Source organism: Curcuma longa, chromosome 5 (genome assembly GCF_044706935.1).
Source record: "Curcuma longa cultivar G26 ecotype Majalengka, Jawa Barat chromosome 5, ITB_CL_G26_1.1, whole genome shotgun sequence".
In the NCBI taxonomy this organism is placed as follows: Eukaryota; Viridiplantae; Streptophyta; class Magnoliopsida; order Zingiberales; family Zingiberaceae; genus Curcuma; species Curcuma longa.
The window spans coordinates 9,328,406-9,349,538 of record NC_133865.1 but is presented as its reverse complement, the minus strand read 5'-3'; the positions used below and the strand labels follow the sequence as shown (position 1 = coordinate 9,349,538).

General features: G+C 38.9%; 2 protein-coding genes and 1 pseudogene across 2 annotated transcripts; 1 reads left to right on the top strand and 2 right to left on the bottom strand.

Annotated features, from left to right (window-relative positions):
* The first annotated feature begins 840 nt into the window (after nt 1-840).
* On the top strand, nt 841-2,186 carry LOC141829070 (WRKY transcription factor WRKY51-like; annotated as a pseudogene).
* A 722-nt stretch (nt 2,187-2,908) lies between these two features.
* On the bottom strand, nt 2,909-4,319 carry LOC141830014 (plant intracellular Ras-group-related LRR protein 1-like). Its single transcript, XM_074717484.1, has 3 exons — nt 4,065-4,319; nt 3,788-3,957; nt 2,909-3,708 (listed from the first exon to the last, which is right to left on the bottom strand). Exons 1-3 carry the CDS (start codon nt 4,221-4,223, stop codon nt 3,003-3,005), a joined length of 1,035 nt encoding a protein of 344 aa, XP_074573585.1. The 5' UTR covers nt 4,224-4,319; the 3' UTR covers nt 2,909-3,002.
* Nucleotides 4,320-7,393: 3,074 nt separating this feature from the next.
* On the bottom strand, nt 7,394-19,769 carry LOC141829376 (calcium-transporting ATPase 5, plasma membrane-type-like). The gene is made up of 34 exons (XM_074716831.1): nt 19,501-19,769; nt 17,624-17,740; nt 17,515-17,557; nt 17,026-17,138; nt 16,821-16,952; nt 16,643-16,732; nt 16,283-16,352; nt 14,912-14,982; nt 14,738-14,821; nt 14,570-14,647; nt 14,284-14,355; nt 13,988-14,071; nt 13,822-13,904; nt 13,643-13,751; nt 13,480-13,535; nt 13,355-13,397; nt 13,192-13,275; nt 12,946-13,083; nt 12,094-12,159; nt 11,920-12,015; nt 11,611-11,721; nt 11,368-11,535; nt 10,841-10,900; nt 10,256-10,417; nt 9,943-10,059; nt 9,773-9,871; nt 9,539-9,676; nt 9,247-9,347; nt 8,560-8,605; nt 8,331-8,465; nt 8,125-8,232; nt 7,953-8,044; nt 7,758-7,852; nt 7,394-7,668 (listed from the first exon to the last, which is right to left on the bottom strand). The coding sequence occupies exons 1-34, from the start codon at nt 19,630-19,632 to the stop codon at nt 7,625-7,627; spliced, it is 3,237 nt and encodes a 1,078-aa protein (XP_074572932.1). The 5' UTR covers nt 19,633-19,769; the 3' UTR covers nt 7,394-7,624.
* Nucleotides 19,770-21,133: the final 1,364 nt, after the last annotated feature.

Here is a 21,133-nt window from a genome sequence, read left to right as displayed (position 1 = left end):
TTCCCGCACGAATCTTGGCGTGAGATTCGCGTTGCCTTCGAGGCTACGACTTCTCTCCCATGTGGGCCGTTGACTTTGAGCACTCGCATTGCGGATTCGATTATTCCCGCGGGTTGGAATCCGATCCCTCGATCTCCACCCGCTTACTACGTTTCCAATTCCTATTGGCTCCCACTCATGACGCGCGTCGCGGGAAACTCACCGGATGGTCGATTTCTGCCTCACGATTCGTGCGATCGGATATCGACGGTGCACATCCGCTTTGTTTCCCCGTTGCACCGGATCCCGGTCGATGGATTGGTTGGAATATATTAATTGCAAGCACCTCGTTTTTCCACGGTCAGCACTAACTCTTAATTGCTTTTTCATCGATCTAGAAATCAAGTGCGTCAATAAACATGCTTTTTAAATAGCTTTTTGTCGTCTCCCCGGGGCCAGCCGTGGTAGGACATTCAGATTGTCACCCAGGCACCTACAGTTTGATCCTCAGCTACAACGTATTTGTAAAAAATTTTCTCCAAATAAGGATTGCAATCAAAAGATGCTGAGCGTCTGAGTTGGCCGCTGCGTGTGCTTCTCGATTTATCCTAGTAGTCGATGGAAAATTTCCGTGGGACCGGACTGATCACCTGAGTAAATGTGACTATTTGGGATTATTATTTTTTTTAAATAGCTTTTTGTTTCATTTTTCCAAAGTTGACTTTGGAAAAAGCAATTTGTTTACTTTGTAGAAATTAAAACTCTTTGAGGGGGTTTTTTATAATATATCCGGTCCGGCTCTACGTTCTCGCGATATATTATAAACCACTCCTTCCGTTTCCCTCTCCGGAGTTTCGGTCGTCTTCGCTCTGGGGAAGGTTGGTTGGGTCTGATATCGACCGTGCGATTGAGCGTCCGGAAGCATGATGGCCGTCGATCTGATGGGCCGAGGGGAGATGGACGACCTGATGGCGGTGAAGGAGGCGGCCGCCGCCGGGGTGCGTAGTTTTGAGCAGCTCGCTATCCAGCTCTCCCAGCAGCGGTCCGCCGCCGACTGCCGGGAGATCACCGATCTTACTGTATCCAAGCTCAAGAAGGTGGTGTCCTTCCTCGATCGAACTGGCCACGCGCGATTCCGCCGCGGCCCTGTCGCCGCACCTCCGCCTTCCGTCGGCGTCACGGAGGGCGTCGGCGCGATTCCAGAGCCGACGAAGCAGGGGATTCAGACGGCGCCTACGCCGCTTCCGCGGTCGATGGTCGCGCCGCCCAAAGCTCTGACCTTGGACTTCGCGAAATTCCCCGCCGATCACGCCGACACCGCGCTCACACTCAGCTTCAGCAACTCCGCCAACTCCACCTCCGCCAACTCCTCCTTCCTGTCGTCCCTCACCGGCGACAGCAGCGTCTCGAACGGGAAGATCGGGCGGATTATCCTCGCGTTGGCTCCCGCACCAGCCGCCCCCGCCGCCGCGGCCCTCTCCGCCGGGAGACCGCCTCTCGCCTCTTCCCAAAAGAAGATCTGCCTCGGTGAAGGTCATGGCCACGCGCACACTGAATCCGCACCTGGGAAGCACGCCGGCGGCCGCTGCCACTGCTCCAAGAAAAAGTAAAAGCCCCAAATCTCCCTCCCCCTTTCTTTCTTTTTCCTTCCTCCGGCGAATCATCTAACTTGCGTCCGATGTACCCCCCGCAGGAAATCGCGCGTTAAGAGGACGATACGCGTGCCGGCGATCAGCTCGCGTAACGCCGACATCCCGGCCGACGAGTACTCCTGGCGCAAGTACGGCCAGAAGCCGATCAAGGGCTCCCCTTACCCCAGGTAACTATGCTCCTCCCCGCCGCCTTTTCGATAGTCTCCGCCCTTCTGGTCTTTCTTGTGGAACGCCTGGCCTGATCCCTTCGCCGTCGCAGGGGCTACTACAAGTGCAGCAGCGTGCGCAGTTGCCCCGCGAGGAAGCACGTGGAGCGAGCGCCGGAGGACCCCTCGATGCTGATCGTGACGTACGAGGGGGAGCACCGCCACGCTGCTTCCGCCGCCGTCGACGCGCGCGTCCATCTCAACGGCTCATCGTCGATCGGAGAACCCTTTTGACCGGCGTCAACGTGCCGCGCTGTTCTACTAAATTCTTTCTAGTGTTTCTTGTTCTGTAAAAGAAAAGAAAACCACTTGTTTATCAAATCAAAACAAAAATTATAATTCTAGAACACGATCGTGTTTGATTCGTTCCAAGCGGTGGCGATTTGGTCCGAATCGGAGCAGGCCAAAGGTGGGCGCCGCCGCCGGCGGCGCCGGAGGCGGTGGTTGGAATGTCATATCTCAAATTCGAGCTGGGTCAATGGTTGCGGGACCCGGTGGGTCCCTTCCTTCCTCCTCGGTCGTCGTTGACGTCAACTGCTGGTTTACTGGGTCAAAAGGGTTTGCGTGACGCAGTTGAGCACCGATTAAAGGAATTAATGAGTATTTAATTAATGAAATATCTTACAATTATGGCTAATAGTATTCACCTAATATTAATGAAATATTAAACAAATTGCTGGCAAAGTCCTTTCTAACGATCTTAATTAAGATTATGTTTTAAACAATAATGGTAAACAATCTAGACGCCAGAAAAGTCAACTTTGAGATTGCCAGACTTGGAAGGTGTTCTCCACCGCTGAAAAAAAAACATGCGCTGGTGTTCCATCCTTTTCTTAGAAGTCAAACTTGTTGACTTTGGGAAGGAAAAAAACAAATGTTTGATTAAGAGAGACCTCTCGCTTTTATTGGCCAAGAAATGAGCGGATCACATTAAATCCACATAAAATAATAAAATTTCGACAATTACCTTAAAATTGTAGAATTTTTAAAAGATGTATTTAATTTTCTGATTTATTAAAAAACATATTTATTTTTCACTTTATTTATATCATTGCCATCAAGCTAATTCTCTTAATTAACTAATTAAAGACCATTAATTACTTTTAATTTCATAATTTTTTATGGAAAAAAACAAAATCTTTATTAGTAACGGAACGTAACGACTTTAGTTCCGTGGCGGCGCCGCCCTGCGCGGGGAGAAGAGTCGGCGGGGGGAGAAGAATCCGACGTAGCCCGGCGACGCGTCTCTTAGTCCGTCGATCGACCGGTACTCCGCCATGTCGATCCCGTCGCCGACGCCCACGTGTCGGGCCGAGGGGAACGTGCCCCACTTCACCAGCTTCTTCATCCACGCCGGCGATCGCTGCTGCTTCTTTTTCTTTTTCTTCATCTCGTCGTCTTCGGCGGCGATCATCTTGGCGGAGAGGTAGTCCCGCACGGCGTCGAGGCCCTGGTCGAGGACGCTCGGCGGCGGGGCGACGAGGGGGTTTCCCTCGGCGCGGAGGGAGCGGAGGTCGGTGAGGCAGGAGAGGGAGGCGGGGAGGTGCGTGAGGGCGTTGTAGCTGACGTCGAGGTCGCGGAGGGAGCGGAGGAGGCCGAGAGAGTAGGGGAGGGCGGTGAGGTGGTGGAAGTTGTGCGCGACGGTGAGGACCTCGAGGCGGAGGAGGTTCTCGAGGCCGTCGGGGAGGCAGCGGAGGCAGTTGAGGCGGGCGTCGAGGACGCGGAGGGAGGTCATGTGGGAGGTGGAGGCGGGGAGGAAAGCGAGCTTGTTGGAGTTCACGGCGAGCTTCTGAAGGTGGTGGAGCTCGAACCCCATCGTCTCCGGCAGCGCCGTCAACTTGTTGAAGTTGGCCGCCAGCTCTTGCAGTGCCCTGTTCATCCATTATCACTATACTAACGAAATCTAACAAGCTTAACAAAGTAATTAATGGTTGGATTGGTGGTAATCACCGGCAGTCTTCGATGGTTTTAGGGAGGGACTCAAGGAGGTTGCCGGAGACGTTGAGGGCCTTGAGCTTCGAGAGGCAGCCTACGGAATTGGGCAGAGTCTTCAGCTGGTTCGAGTGCACATCGAGCACCACCAAGTTCAGCAACCTCGCCGTCACCGACTCCGGTATGCTCTGCCCAAGTAAACAATCCCAAAACATTCAGTTAATTATCGCCGACGATGGTTCAGCAACACTCTCTCTGTCCGACGACGATGAACTGATAACAGCAATAATTGTACCTCGAGATTGTTGTTGGAGAGGTCGAGCTTAGTGATGAGGCCGAGATTGAAGGGAGAAGGATTGGGGAGGGAGTCCAAGGACATGCCACTCAAGTCCAGCTCTTCCTCCTCCTTTCCGTCCGCCGAGCTTTCCCTCGTCTTTCCTTCCGTCTTCATCATCGATCTCAAATTGAAAACCAACCTTAATTGTATATATTAATTATTAGCTCCGGAAAGTTAGAAAAACGAAGAAGAAGAAGAAGAAGAAGAAGAAGAAGAGAGGCTTCAGCGTGAGGACGGACGAGGAGAAGGAGGCGTATAAATAAATCGCACAGAGGAGGAAGAAGAAAGGGAAAAGAAAGAAAGAACGGAAGGGACGAGACAAGGACGTACGGACGTACCGTGTTTTCTTGACACGTGTCCATGACGTCGGAGTATAAACTGTACCACGTTACGCATTGCTCAGAAGTCAACGGCTCTAAACAAAGACCCGGTTTATTTTTGTATAAAATAATTGAGTCTGTTCTTATCTTTGCAATTTTCCTCCCTCCCTTCCTTCCTTCGTCAATATCCATAATTTCAATATAAAGAAACATGAATTATTATTTAATCCGTTTTCCAGAACTATGAATGAGTCAACTCTCGGACTTCTTGACTTTCGTACATATTTTTTCATTTTTACGTCTCAATTTAGATTTTTCATAAATAATATTACAATTTTACGATTCAAAAACGAAGGACGAATCAACTCCTTCAATTTCTTCATGATGATGAATTAGTTACTATTTTTCAATCGGGTCCATCTTTATCTTTAATGGGGTTATTGAGAGCAAAGAACAATCACTTTATTTATATATTTTAACATAATTTTAAATAGACAATTAACTTCTACACTTGTAACGTTTGTCTTTTCTTATTTTGTAATCGACACACTTCTCTGTGCTAGAAATAACTAATTCAATTACTTATCTAATATCTTCCATAATTAATTATATACTATTTACTCTACTAAGTTTGAATTCTATCTAAATGTCCTATTAGATCAGATTACTTTCTAACTCGAATGAATTCTCATACTTCTTGTTACTCTACTTTTGAACTTGGCCGCGTAATCCTAAATAATATCGAGTCCCTTATCAAGTAGGTCGAGCAATCCTGAATATTGTGGAGTTCCCTACAGATGTTTTGACTTCTCCTAGGGCAAATCCAACTTAATTTTAATACCTTCCTAGACAAAGTCAACTCCAATCACTTTTAACCAAGTCGTAAACGTGCCACGTATAATCACCAAGTGAAGGACTCCGTATGGAGGCTATGTTGATTAGGTTAATATTTCTAGTCCCCACATCATAAATTTAGTTTATTTATGTGATATTTACTATTTAAACTGCGGTTTGTGTATTAAACTCCACTTAGAACGGTCAAATAATAATTAATTAATTAATGAAGATTGAAGGGGGGAAATGAGTAAATGGTTAGTTATATTAAATTAGTCTTCGGTGACAAAGTTTTCAATCGGCAAATTTTAAATATGCACATCGTTTGTTTGGTCAATATTTATTTATATAAATAATTGGACCATTTTTCCAAATAACATGGTTGACTTTTCAACTAGAGCCAGCCGTCTGGTTTATAATTATTAAATAAAAGCAAATTGATATATGTATGAATTCTTTAATGCTATAGAAATTAATACGATTGATAAAAACATCCGGAGTGAGAATATACTAATTTTAGTCGTCGTCATCGATAATTGGAGTAGAATTACTCTGTACTTTTTATTTAATTATATATATATATATATATATATATATATATATATATATATATATATATTTGATATATTGCGTGCTATATAATACACTACTCGTCCATAATAAAATATTCGAGACATCCGGAAGGATTTTGGATGCTCGAAATATGAATAGTAATATTTTTTATGACTAAGTCATTTAAGATTTTTCCTTTAGGATTTAGGAATTGAGTTATAATATTAAACTTATAAAAAATTTAGTTGCTCATGAATATGCTGGGTTATTATCCTGTACTGTTTATCTCACACCCGGTGAATAACTAAATTTTTTTATTTTAATTTTTTTTAGATTAATAGTATAACTCCACACCTAAATTCTAAAGAAAAAATCTTAAATTACTTAACCATAAATATAAAAATAAAAAATAAAATAAAAATTTTTACTATTCATGTTTCGGGCGTCCCGAATATTCTTTCGTGGATGAATCACGTATTATAAGGTGCATGGGATATCAAATCCCTATATATATATATATTGTGAAGAATATTTTATTTATTCTATTTAAAAAATGATAAAGCACATGGTTTAGGATTTTGACTTGTTAAATATAAAATGAAGGGTATACGCATTCAATATCACTTTTCATTGCAAAAAATAATAATTAACAATAATAAAATTTAAGGATTAAATGACATAATGAAATGTATCCCATGATATAGTTTAAAAATACTAAGATAAAATTTAGACGAATACTAAAAAATTATAAATAAGCTAAACCTATTTGTTATTTAGATGATTATCATGACACGTCATGAACAGCAAATAGATTCTCTGATAATTAGTTTGGTCCGTCGTCTACGGAGTAGCTTGGTCCGTCGCGGCGTCGCCTCCGCAAAAGTGTGTGTACGTACAGCGAAGGACGGTTGACTTTTTGAACGAGTACAGACAGATTGAGCAGTTGGATATGCAAAGTCAGCGGTCGGATTGCATTGTGATGTAGATTCTCTGTTATATGAGTATCTTCTAAATTCTAAAAATGATGTAAAAGATATTTGTAGAGCATATTATTATGTTTAAATTCAATCACGACGACTTGCTTCCGGTGGAGAAATGATACATCATTATTGATTCTTACTTGGAGATATTGTATCGACTCCAAAGTCCAACTCTATACGAATAAGTTAATCCAGAAGAGTTGAAATTGAAACATCTCGATAAGAACTGATAATCAAACTTGAGTTTGTGTTACTCATGATCATCAAGAAACATCTTTCTACTACTCAACAAGGGTGTTAATTTCCATGTTTTTTTTTCGCCCTTATGTCAGCTATGACAATTGTGCCGATATCAAAATTCGAGCAGTTTATATTTGACTAGCAAGTGTTTATCCCTTGTATTATAAAAGGAAGGAGATGGTTATGAAGAAGTTAATGGATGTCTCGATCTGTTATTTCAATGGAAAATGTCATCATGGAGAAACACGTCCAGAGACCTGTAAGCCATCAATACCACACACTTGGCCGATGCTGCCATTGCCCACACAACACTTGCAACCTTATGAGTTGCTCAAGTTCACTGATTTCACCCCGATCATCATTTGATTCAATGCATTGCTCAAGTTCATTGTTTTTTACATACTAACCCAAAACACAGATGTTAAGACAAAGGCAAGCTCAAGAGTATAGAAAATCAGATGTCTTAAAGTTGCAACTGTACCTGTAAGAGAAACCAAATGGTAAAATGAAGGAAACAACTCCGTATACACACTAGCTACTATGGTCAGTCACTTCGATTAGCACAAAAGGTGGGGTCAGCTCCATGCTAGGTTTAGTATCCATTCCCTTGTTGCCGAGCATCCGAAGAGCGATCGTCTACAAGACGGAGGTGAGTCATGAGCAGGGGTGAGTTTTCTAGCCGAACTCTACACATGCATGATTGGATAGGGAGGTGAATTCGATACCTTTCCTCCTGTTGCAGGTAGAACACCTTCTGAAATACTCTCCGAAAGGTGTACTGGGTACGGGGATAAGCTTTCCGACGAGAGCTAGAGGCCAACTGGGAAAAAAAGATAATTAATCTTACATTTGCAGTAGAAGGAAAAGTTTGATGATAATGACATGATAAAATTATAGCTTCTGAGAAAAGCTGAATTTACCTTACGAAGGAAATTGCTATTGAAACTAGCCATAGCTTCCAATTAAGCCTGACAGTCGAGGTAAACTTACCGAGAAACTCGATTATCAACGCCTGAAAAAGGGAACAACATTCTTATGTGGAAGTCAGCATAACAGACTCGCCGTGTAGACGATGGTTACTGCTCTAATTACCTGAAGCAGAACGGTGATGCCTATTATCCCCATGAAGAGATGGTTTTTTGTGATTCCGCTGAATATATTCAATTCATCCGGTTTTCTGGAATTGAACTCATTGAATACCTGAAAATAGATTAATCGCTTTTAAACAACCTTCCAGATCATACCTAATTAGGAATAATGGTTCTGTTCCATGAACTGAATCAACTGACAAAACTCACCTGGCATAGGACAAAGGTATTAAAGATAAAGGTGTTCTTCACTTTGTCAGCATGTGCTCGGTTCTCATTCTTCAATTGCAGAAGACTTCTACCACCAAAGTTGAGAATCAGAAGAACAGTGACTTGATACACAGCCTGCAATTAATCTGATGGAATCAGAAAAAATCCACAAAACTTTGAATTTGAAGCTACAAAAAGTACAACTGTACAATAACAGACCAAAGGGTACCTGAATTATCAGATTTCTCCACATGATATTGGTGATGAGAGGTTCCCTAAGAACACGACGTACAAGAAATGAGAAGAAATACTCGACCACGATACAAGAAGAGACAAAAAACAAGTACTTGGCAAGCACATACTGGACACAAAAAATGAGAATGCTAGAAAAATTGCAAAAATTTTGAGTCAGCAGATCGTTGCACTTAATGGCATTCTGGACAAATTCATCTAAAGGAGAATCAAAATTCAAAGTTCTTGACATAAAGATATGCAGCAATAGCAACTAGGTCTACTCTCAGGCAAATGTAAGTGGGTTGTTCAAAAAGCATAAATATTTAGCATTCCCCAGAATAAACAACTAAGATGAGAACCGAGAAGCGAAAATATCGAGTTAAATTCCAATGGAGAATGATCATGATTATTTTTTTGAAGATGGGGGAGCATACAAATTAATACTACACGCACAAGGAGAAAACAGGACTTTATCAATGTATAGCTTGGTGCAATAGCACCCATTGAACTCAGGGAAAACCATAGTAAAGCGATAATACACTTTCACAATAGATACACACAGTAGAACTCAGGGTAAAACAGTACTATTATGAACTAATTTTCTCAAACAAATGTATGAAATCATAAATAGAGAAAACTCACAGTAGATCACAGGAACAGTATAAAAGCAGACATTTCTTACCTCCGTCCCACAGGTGTTCTATCCATAAGATGGTTTGTTGGTCGCTCAGTAGCCAATGCCAACGCTCCCAGAGTGTCCATGATGAGGTTGACCCACAGAAGCTATTTTAGGGGAAGTAGGTAAGCCCTTTTGAAATACATCAATAAAATAAAAAAGTATGACTAGTATCATATGGGTTGGTTTTTCCACAAAGAAGGGAAAAGACGAGATAGCACAAGTCTAAAGTCTGTAAGCTTTTGCAATTTGTTCTACAAAGATAAGGTTAATGTGTAGACTGCAGCAATTATCCAACCTGAACAGCATTTAGAGGAACATTGCCCGAGGAGACTGCAGCAACAACATTAATGATCAGTGCTGCAACATTGACAGTGAGCTGGAACTGGATAAATTTCTGGATATTAGCATACACAGAGCGACCCCAACGGACAACCTGGACATGATGAGGAGGGAAAACTAAGAGGAAGAAAAACAACCATTCCTTTCAATATATAACAGCATATTGGGAACAATTTGTTAATTTCTTCACCTTTACAACAGATGCAAAATTGTCATCGAGGATAATGATATCAGAACTCTCTTTAGCAACTTCTGTTCCCTGAATGCCCATAGATAGACCAATGTCTGCCTGAACACCAGAAATACTGGAAGAATAAGTAGCCACACAAGATGAATGCATTATACAAGTGGAATGCAAACCTCATGCAATGCAGGGGCATCATTAGTACCATCTCCTGTTACAGCGACCACGTTGCCCTTTCTCTTCAATGCTTGGACAAGTAACAGCTTGTCACTTGGGGAAGACCTCCCCATCACCTGTCGATTATTATGTTCAAATGTGAGCAAAAGTTTAACAAAGAAATGAGAACCATTAATGATCAAGGAAGCTGAAGCCTTGGTTGCCCTCGTGCTGTTGTGCATGTTCTAGTAACAATGCTATAGAATGCCTGTCCTATCACATCTGAAAAACTGAAACAAACTACAGAGGAATATTAAGAAAAAAGAATCTTACTGTTATTTTCTCAGCAATTGAATCTCTTTCTGAATCAGATTTGTCACGAAATATTTTTCCTTCAATAAGAATTGGCTCACGTGCATTTGGATCTTTAAGTATCCCACATTCTAAAGCTATGGCTTTGGCAGTCTGAAGATTATCACCAGTGACCATGCGTACCTACCAACAAAGCTTGGTGTTTCAACCAAACCAACTTGAAATCACATAACCAAGATGGACTTTGCATCAAAATAGCTTTAGTCCAAATTCATATGCCATGTAACTCAAAAAAGATAACTAGAAAAGTGTAATCATTTCAAGGAGACACAGGAAATGCAAATTATGTTTTACTCCAGGAATATGATTGTTACTAGCAAAATCATAAATTCATAATAAAAAGGATAATCCAACTAACTTGGCTCAATCAATGTGAGAAGACCAACTATGGTGCATTTCAATATTTGTACCTAGCAATAGAATCTACAACTGGTGATTCAAATCCTTTAAGTTGTGGCATTGGCAGACTAATATGGAACGTGGTATCTCCACGATGAAGCAAGATACCAAAATGCATTATGTAATCAAACAGATAGAAGTAAGCACCTTGACACCTGCACGAGTGCACAAGTCTACAGCCTCTTTTACACCAGGTCGGCAAGGATCCTGAATTCATCAAAGAACAGATTCAAATCAGTATCCAGAAACAAGAGAGGCAAGATTTTATCCATGAGAGCAATGTACAAAGAAAATGAATAACAAATAGATATTAAATGGAAAAATGTTCCATTAGAGAATTACCTCCAGACTAACCAATTTGTGAAGGTCTTTAATTTTAATGGGATAAAAAAGGGTTTATCAAAGAAATATTTTATTTGCAAACATACAATCCGATTCTACTATACCAAAAAAAGAAACAAGCTTTAAGCATAAACAACGTAGGTATGATTATCAACATCTTAATTTATTTTGCAACTTCTATGCTGTTGCAGTCACTATCACTACTTCAGTTACCACTCTTTCACACACAGCACAAGATTTGAATCACAAGCAATATAATATAAGGTCTATGACCAAAATAGCTAATAGCGTGTTGTATTCAAGTTACTTTCATATGTATCTATGATTTGTACCTTCATCCCCACAATAGCAAGCAGAATCAAATCATCCTCGGGTAATTGCCAGCTTGCTATCTGGTCCTCATTTGGAACCCTCTCCTTTTCATATGGCCTGTATGCAAAAGCAACACATCGGAGGCTAGTTGCAGCCATGTCTTCAATTTGCCTCTTGAATTCATTAACCTGCAATAAAAGGATGGACAGCAAGACGGCGGTTCAGTAATAAATAGGGAACAGAGAGAGAACAAGTTGCTTTACCTTGTCTGGATCCAGTGACTTCTTGGAGCCAGCTTCATCAAGCCAACTGGTACATGCAGCCAGAACAATTTCAGCTGCACCTTTCCAGTGTACATGGACATCATCGCCTGACTGTGACAAGTTAAAACAAAGATAGTGATCATAACTATGCATAATGTGATAAATATTCACATAGAAGCCTTAGTAATTTGAGTACTTAGACTACAAAAATAGTTTTTTCAATTGATTTATAAAATTATTGATTAAACAAAAATATGTTTAAGAACATAAGTGGTAAATTGCTGTTCTAGCTGTGATAAAAATTCATACCTGGACTGCTACGCCACCACGTTTTTTCTCTGAGTTGAAAGGAAAAGCATGAATGATTGACGATTTAGATCTTGCATCATCAAACCTCATTCCAAGCTTCAGAGGACAAGCAACCATAGGTCAACAGATGAAGAGCAAAGTTTAGGTGAAAGCGAAAATATACTAGTAATATACCTTGACACCCCACGCGAGGATGGCTTTTTCAGTAGGTGATCCAGTGATCTCAATATGACCACCATTCTGTCAGGGGATCCAAGATAAAAAGGAAAAAATTATCATGAAGAACATGTTTTGTCAAATTGTTGATGAAGAAGCCAAGAGAAAAGCCCAGTAAACAAAACAACAACAGACACCATATCTTTATTTAGAGCCATATCTCAATCTTATTTGATTATATTAACTGTTCTTTGACATCCTTCTAGCCTTCACAATTTTAAACCTATTTGTTAAACTTATCTGAATTTACTGATTTACCTACAGACAAATTTTGTGTATAAACATTATAACAATAAAAATGAATAAATGAGTAACATGAAAAAGAAATATCACTCCTTAATACTAATAGAAGTAAGGATTGAAATGTATTAAGTATTGAAATAACTTTAAAAACATATATGTACACTAAATTAAGATTCAGACACAAAATCCAAAATCCAATGAAGAATAAATAGAAATATTTTGGAGAAATAAAATGTCTTAATTATCAACATGCCAAATATTTAAAGCATTGGCCTTAAACTTGTTTTCTTCCCATCCATTCTAAACTTAACCAAATACAGGAATTATTAAGATGAAATGCACACCCCTCTAATCCCTAGGTCCTAATAAACAATTCCATCACAACTTGTTGTGGTTCAATATAGAGCACCAGATTATGTCCATTCAGCTAGTTGTCTATACCCTTAACAGTGCTATTCGATTATCAACACTAACCACAAGTGAGAACATAATTTCAAATTAAGAAGATAGCAAATAACATAATATAAATGGAAACAAACTTAATAGCAATGAGACAAAGATATCTACCTCTGGTTCAAAGACACTGCCTGTTGTGTTTTGAGCAATTCCCTCGATCAAAACAGAACACACAGTAGAAGATATTGATTCGGCACTGTCTGGGGGAGCTATTTTCCTTCCACCAACATATGCCTCCACAACAGTCATCTAAGAAAAACAAAACTTACTGCATCAATAATCCAATGAAAGAAAAACATAGGTCCATGGAATACTGAACAACATGGATTATGTCAATTAATGAGAAAATAAGCAAACCTGATTCAAGGTCAAAGTTCCAGTCTTGTCACTGCAAATAGTAGTTGCTGAACCCATAGTTTCACATGCTGAAAGCCTTCTTACCTGTTAAATAACACCTAAGAACTACTTACAGCACATGTTCATGAATCACTTCTCAATCAAATGTAAGATCGATATTTACCAAGGCCTTGTCTGCCATCATCTTCCGCATAGAATAAGCCAAGCTGATGTATAGAAAATAACAAATTTAGACATAAGAAAATACAAATAATATAGTTTAGTTTGTAAAAAAGATAATATACACACGTTAAGGTAACAGCCAATGGGAGCCCTTCAGGCACTGCAACAACCACTATTGTTACCTATCAAGTTATAAAAATATATTATATAGCTTTACACATGAAGAGGAGGAAAGGAGAATAAATGTGTGCTCTAGATGAAATTTGTCATGTAGTGAAAAACCACATACTGCAACTGTCAAGATTTTGATGGCTCCATTTATAGCAGTCTTTGTACCTGTCTGTCCCTTTATGAATTGAACAGATCCATCTGGGTTCTTCGTATGTCCAGTAAAGTATCTGAAACAGACAGGCAGGACTAGTGAGAATTACAAAATGTTGTTATAAAGTGGAGAAGAATGTTACTTACCTAACCAGCAGGACTACTAGAACAGCAGCAGCTACAGTTAGCCCTACTATGCCAATGAAAGTAGCAACACCATTCAAGCGTACCTATAACAGAAAAAAAAAAACCTTCAGTTTGGACAGAAAAATTTGCATGGAGAATTAAATAGAATTCACAATTCAGAAAAAACCTGCAGTGGAGTTTCTTCACCAGTATCCTCTGAAATACTAGCCATCAACAAACCCCATTCAGTATTTATCCCAACTGCAGTTACCTGAATGAAAACAAAATTTGTTAAAATACTGAAAACAAACTGAACAGAGTTTATAGTATAGCAGATAAAGATTAGCATACTCGAATTGAAGTTCAAATTATTTTCTTACAAGAAGTTAACTTTAAGTTGATAGATGTCTCTAGAAAAGATTTCTACTCATAAAAAATATATAAAAACTTATTAGGGAAAAAATAGTCCAGGCAATCACATACCAACATATTACCATATCCATCAGCAACCTTGCATCCAGACATTAGAAAGGGAGATTTTTGATCTTTCTGGACCTGCAAAAGAGAACATGAAAACTAGAACTTCAGTGCATTCATATAAAATATCTGATAGTCTTCACTATGATATATTCTAATTATAGTCTTGTGCAGCAATGTGAAGATATCCTTGGTCATAAAAGTACAAGTCAGTGCTTTCCACAACTATTATAGGAGAATTTAATCTAATAAAATCCAAAATAGCAACAGAAAAAAATATAGAGAATCTTACGATCTTACTCTCCCCAGTCATACTTGATTCATCAATAGCAAGAGAATGGCCACTTATTAGTATCCCATCAGCAGGGACCTGGACAACATTCACAATGCCCTTAAACAATAAAGATACTGGGAAAATATGACAAAAGGAGTACTATTAAATTATCTCTTGGGCTTCTACCTGATCACCAATTTTGAGAGGAACGACATCACCAACTATGAGATCAAAAATAGAGACTTTGATTCTTCTGCCACCTCTAATTACCTGTAATCATGCAAGAAAAATTAAAAGAACTGAACAAGAAAAACAAATAACCAAAATCAATAGTGGTGACAAAAGCACAAAAGAACTAACCTCCAATTGTATGTTACGTTTCTCCTCATTCAGATTCTGAAACTGTAATGACTGTCTATAATCGCTGAAAGCTAAAAAATGGCCAAAGAATGGAAAAACGAACAAAGTAAGGAGATGCTAATATTTGTTACAATTGCAAGAGAAAATTATACTGTCCATAATTAACATTGTAAACTACTTTTACATAATTTATATAAAAATTAGACTACAATAAGAGACAACTTTAGTGCCCTTGCATTTTTAATAAAATTTACTAGTAAAATTGTAAGACTATATTATTTGCAAATGATATTGTGCTAATTAATGTGAGTTTACTTGGACAAATTCAAAAATTAGATTGAGAAGACAAACTTAGAAACTAATGATGAGACAAGTAGAATTGAAATGGATAACATAAATGTAACTTTATGCAAGGTGACAAGGAAATATTTACAAGCAAGAGTCATTGTTATAGTCAATATATTATCTAACAACAAGTAGAGATTGAAGAAAATATGATGTGTATGAAAAAGGTTGAATAGTAAAGATGAAAGGGCTTTAGGAACCTCATGCATCATATTTGCCCCTAGATTAAAAGAGACAAAAAAAATTAAAAGTGCAGTAGAACAAGCCATTTTCTTGGGTTTGAAGTGTTTGAGAGTTGAAATGAATACATATAAAAGAAATGATGGTGAGAAGCATGTATGAGATGTAATCTAAATTTAAGGATAGGATTAGAGAAAATAGATTAAGATAGTACAATATGTTCAAATGGCAACTAAAATGAAAAGAGTTCTGTGAGGAATAAAAAGCAATCCAGGAAAAAAATTCTAGTTAGCATAACAAGAGAGAGTCCAAATGATTTTATTATATCTGATATGACTTTACATGGATTTCAATAGCAAACTATAGTCTGAGCACTTGACCTCAAAATTAGGGGACACAGTTTCTTTTTCAATAAATTCAACAACATTTTATTTTTTTAGAATCACAATAGATTTTTACGACGTTTGTTAACATTATAGTGAGCGCCACCATCCACAGTAACACAAAAAAACCTCAAATTAACATTCACTTTTTCACACTTTTGTACTCTTACGAGGTATTATTTCTTGCATTAATGTCCTATTAACGTACTAGAAAATTTGTTTCCTACATCTAAAACAGATCACACAAATGCCAAGGGAAAAAAATGTTAAAGACAGTTTGCTGTATTGAGCAGTAAGTAGTAACAAAGACCAGGCATAAGCACATTTAAACCAGTAAAATAGGAAACTAGTGAAATGAAGTTAGCAAATGCAGCATGATAGTCATAACAGCAAGTGACCAGAGATTTCATGATGAATAAAAATGAAATCCAACAAATAACATTGAGAGCAAAGAATTTTATACCTGTTACTACAATAACAAGAATAACTGCAAAGGCAATGCTTCCACCATCATACCATCCTTCTTTAATACCCTGAAGAAAGGTGATGGGAACAAAGGTAAAAAAAGTAATAAACAAATGTTTACATGTTGAGTTTCAAAACCTATCTAGTCAGTTTTTACATGGCCAGGAAAATTGCAACACATCTTAACCAAAGAGTAGAACCAACGGGAAAAAAGCTTTTCAAGATGAGTATGAAGAGCATATTAAAGAAACTGTTGCAATGCCAATGATAATGATAGGTCGTAAATATTAAGAATTAAACCAGCATTAACTTCAAGCAAGCAAGCAAGCCTAGGATGGGAATGGCATATACATTTTACCTCTGTCTTTATACCCAGCACCAAGGACAAGACTGCAGCAACCATCAGAATGATAAGAGTTAAATCTTGGCAAGCTTCCCAAAGGAAGACCTAGAATTGTAAGACAAAGACTTATAGATTTTTTGTTGCAATTCAAAAACATGGAATAAAAAAGTAAATTTGAAATCTGAACATGTACCCAAAAACTCCTTCCTTTCTTTTGAGGGTAAGTGTTAGCCCCAAACACATTCCTCCGACGCACTATTTCTGCGTCATCATCTCTAATTCCTCTCTCCAAATTAGTTTTTAGCAAATTTGCAAGACCTTTTACCTGCAAATGGGCAAAAGGTTCATTCAATTATGGAGATATAGTTAACACGGACTATTCCAACTAATTCACCTACCCCACCATACTCTTGTAGAGAAGAAAAATCATGATCTCTCGTCAATTTAGTTAGTTGCTCCTCTCCAATTCCAAAACCGCCTGAAGGAAGTGCTCGCGTAGAAACAGAAGTACCTGTACAGATGGGGAACAAATCTAACTGGGATTGCAAATCTTCCAAAATGTAGCTGACTATACCAAATAATATTTAAAAGTAAAACCACAAGCATTTGGTGATCATAAACTAGGAAATCTAAGTTAACTAAAATGATTGTAATAGAAAAACATGGGGACAAGAGAAAAACCAAAAACTCATATTCACTTCAATGAGTACAAAAAAATGCAGCTGAGATCATAATATCTAATGTCTTCAACTACACAGAATATTTGATGATACATTTATTAAGAATTAATATAAAGAAACACAAAAATTACACTCCAATGGCCATTCCCCAAGTTATTTATATACCATGCAGTTAAAGTGCCATAAATTTTACTAGTTAAAGAGCACCTGATGTTGCCCTTTGCCCTGCTTCTTGGAAAAGCAATGCAGCCTAAAACGATGGATTCCAGTTAGTGAACATGAAAATTTGGTTTATGCAAAATCCAAGCACACATACCCGAATGACTTGAGCATGGGTACGAATCCTACTCCTTATCTGCTCCTTTTCTTGCTCCTTTTTTAAATCCAAGGTATATCTAAACCGACGAGAAGCATTCAACACAAGTACTGCTTTCTGTACAAATAAGAATTAAGAGTCAAGAAACCAACAGTAAAACATACTATTTGTAAGCAGGCACTCATAGCTCTAAATTAGTAACGAATCATTTGTGTCATAGTCTATAGTAGCATGTCTATGGCATTTACCATCTTCTTGTGTTGGGAGGAGATTGTTAAACATTGTGCAGAAAGTGTACAGTGTATTAATTCTACCACAGTAAGCAAATATTTCATCATGTGGCCTTGCAGCAAGGAAATTTCTATTTTTAGGAATGTTGGTGTAAATCTAAGAAAGGAAATTCAAGGTGATGAATTAGTAGATCTAATATATTTAGGTTGATCATACTAATAATTTCTTGAGTATGTTAATTCCAGCATATGGTGCTAGCCTGCTAGATCAGCCTCAATCCTAGCAAGTTCTATAAGGAATGCCTATACCCTCCCAATAAAAAAGAATCTTATCAACTGCTTGTGCTTTATAAATTTACCATTAACTGTAAGTGAGATGTATAGTTTTTCATACTGTGAAAAGTATAGTAATATATATACTTGGTGCATTGTGAGACAATGCAAGCAGTCAACTGCCTTTTCTGCAATAATTTGGTACTTTAAGTCTAGTTTTAAAATATATCTGGAATAATAGGCAAAGTAGAGATGAGTATCGTATAAAAAATATATATTTCTCCAGCTTGTAAAATATGAGGATCACAATAGGCAAAGAAGAGATGAGTAGTAATTTATAAAAAAAATGATATTTCTCCAGGTTGTAAAATATGAGGATCAATTGTTATGAAATAGGCCAAGCAAAAAATTGACTAGCTAACTGAGCTAGCTATTTACTATGGTCAAATCACAGCAGATAGTGAACCTGAGCTAGCTCAAAACTTGTTTATGGAAGTTGGCTTGAGAAGACCGACGTGAGAGGAGTTTGACTGAATTAGGACTCAAGTCTAAGTTGGTTCAGCTAAATTGCAAGGAAATTGGCCGAAGTGTAGTTGAGTCAATCAATGTGAATAGAACTCAGCCAAGAGAAGTGGTCAGGATCAACTCAAGTCTTGGCTTTGGATTGACTATGGATTGGTCCTGAGTGTTGGTGCGAGAGTAAGTTTTGGCTCTTTTGGGAAAGGTTTGGTTAGTTAAGGTGGAGTTGGAGGCAAAACGCAGTTATGTTGGAAGGAAAGAAGAAGAAAGCATCCTTCTTTTAATTATGATATAAAACAGTAAAAGAAAGGAACTTGGTTTATATATGGGAATATTAGAAAACATATTTAAGATTGCTCAAGTTATTCCTTCCTTCAGTTTGAGCGAGCTTTTAAACGTTAACTACCACATATCTTCCTGTAACTTCTACACATCAATTTTTCCCAGTGGCTACCTTGTACCTAATGTTGAATCTGGTCCCATTTATCCAGTGGTCCTACATTGATACGACGAGTTGCTAAAGAACAAGATTAGCCGTCGCTTTTTACCAACTAAAGAGATTTCTAATCAGCGTCGGTTTAACAAATACATACCGAACATAAAACAACCATGCCTGATTCAAACTACCCTCTATTTCGACATATACACATCATCGGTAAACCACTAGTACGTCCCGTCTTTGTCCCATTCTGGATGAGAGCACCCCTAGATCTAATCTCGCACAAAATATCTCTTCAAATCTAGAAAAATAAATTCGCACATTAAAAAAAAACCCCAAATGCAATCTGACGAAACAGCACTAATAAGCAATAACGATAAAGATCCAACTAGTAACAATGACAGAGAAAAGCGTACCCTCCACTTCCTGAGTCGGTCAATAGACGCGTTCTTATTCGGGATGGCGAAGCAGTCGCCGGAGGGGAAGCCGCCGCCATTATCGGCGCCTCCGCGCTCCACGTCCAGCGGTCGGTACGGCGAGGAGGGCATACTGTCGCAGGAGAGATGACACCGGAAAAGCCGCGGGCTCAAGGCCGCCGCTCGCTGAGCATCCCACAGACGGACGAGGGCTTTCGAAGGCGTCGGCTCCACGATCGAAGCCCCGAGAACAATGAAAAGAAAGAGAAAGAGCGACGATTCGAAGTAGACGCGCAGACGTCGGTGTTGAGTAAGTTATGCTCTTGGGCGGTGACAATAAACGCAGACTCGTCCACGTGCCTCCCCCGCGCAGTTGCCACGTTGCGCGAGGCGGTATGCTTACCTCCCGTGAAAGCGACAGCGAACCGCCTGGGGGAACTAGTGAACCCACGACGCCAACTGCAAGTCAAATAAGGAAAGCTAAGGTCTACCGGTATAACTATAACCTGAAATAGCAAAATAAACCAAAATAAACCGCAGATGAACCGGCTAAAGTAAGCCGAAGCGGTTTTGGTTTTGGAGTCGATGGAGCCGAAGGATGCCGGAAAAAAGAAAGGAGAATCTGCCAGCGAGATGGCGTTGGAGGTTCGAACTTTCGACTCGATATAGTAATTTTTTTTTTTTTAAAGTAACGGAAGGATTCGAAGACGGCACGGCGCCAGGCCACCGCCCGCGTCGTGGGGATGCGACACGACACGAGCCACGAGGCGGTGCTTTACTCGCCTCGAGATGGTGTAACGGTTCACGGGGAAGCGCGTGTTTAGTCGGTCACGTGACACGTCCTATACAAATGTCGGGTCCGAAGCCGCGCGAAGTGTGTGACGCGGATTGATGAAAATAATTTATAAAAAAAATACGTTCTGACAATTTTATTAATATTATATAAAATAATATATTTCAAACTCTATGCTATCGCTTCAATCGATCTGAGTCGGGTCCCAAGGTTTAGCCCTACATTGCCGGGTTCAACGAGTCCTCCGACACGTCTTATTTCTTACCAACCAAATCGATCACGTCACAAGAAAAAAAAACAACATTGATAATTTTAAAAAAAAATTCAACCACACAAAAAAAAGAATATATATATATATATATATATATATTTATTTATTTTTATTAAAATTTAAATTCTGATTTTTTTTATTTATTTTGTTAAATTATTTATTATATTTTCATATTTAAAAAAATGATAAATCTCAGTCAGTATCATGGACTCAAATAGTTACGAAAGTTTCCCAACCACCAGGTAAATCGGGAAACGCATACGGTGGCCAATCCAGATGCCCAGCATCCTTTGATTGCGTTCCACATTTGACCGAAAATTCGGCAAATACGCCGTAGTTGGGGATCGAACCGCGAGTCCCTGGATTACATTATTGCACCATATTTTAAAAATAGATTCTATATATAGACTTATCAAATAGATCAATTCATAATGGAACAGATCAATCCATTAAAAATTCATTATAGACAGAGCAGAGTCTGTTAAAAAAATATAGAAAATATTAAATTTCTAAATTTCAATTACAGTTTAAATGAGCTAAATTAAAATTTTTAAATTTAAATTATGATT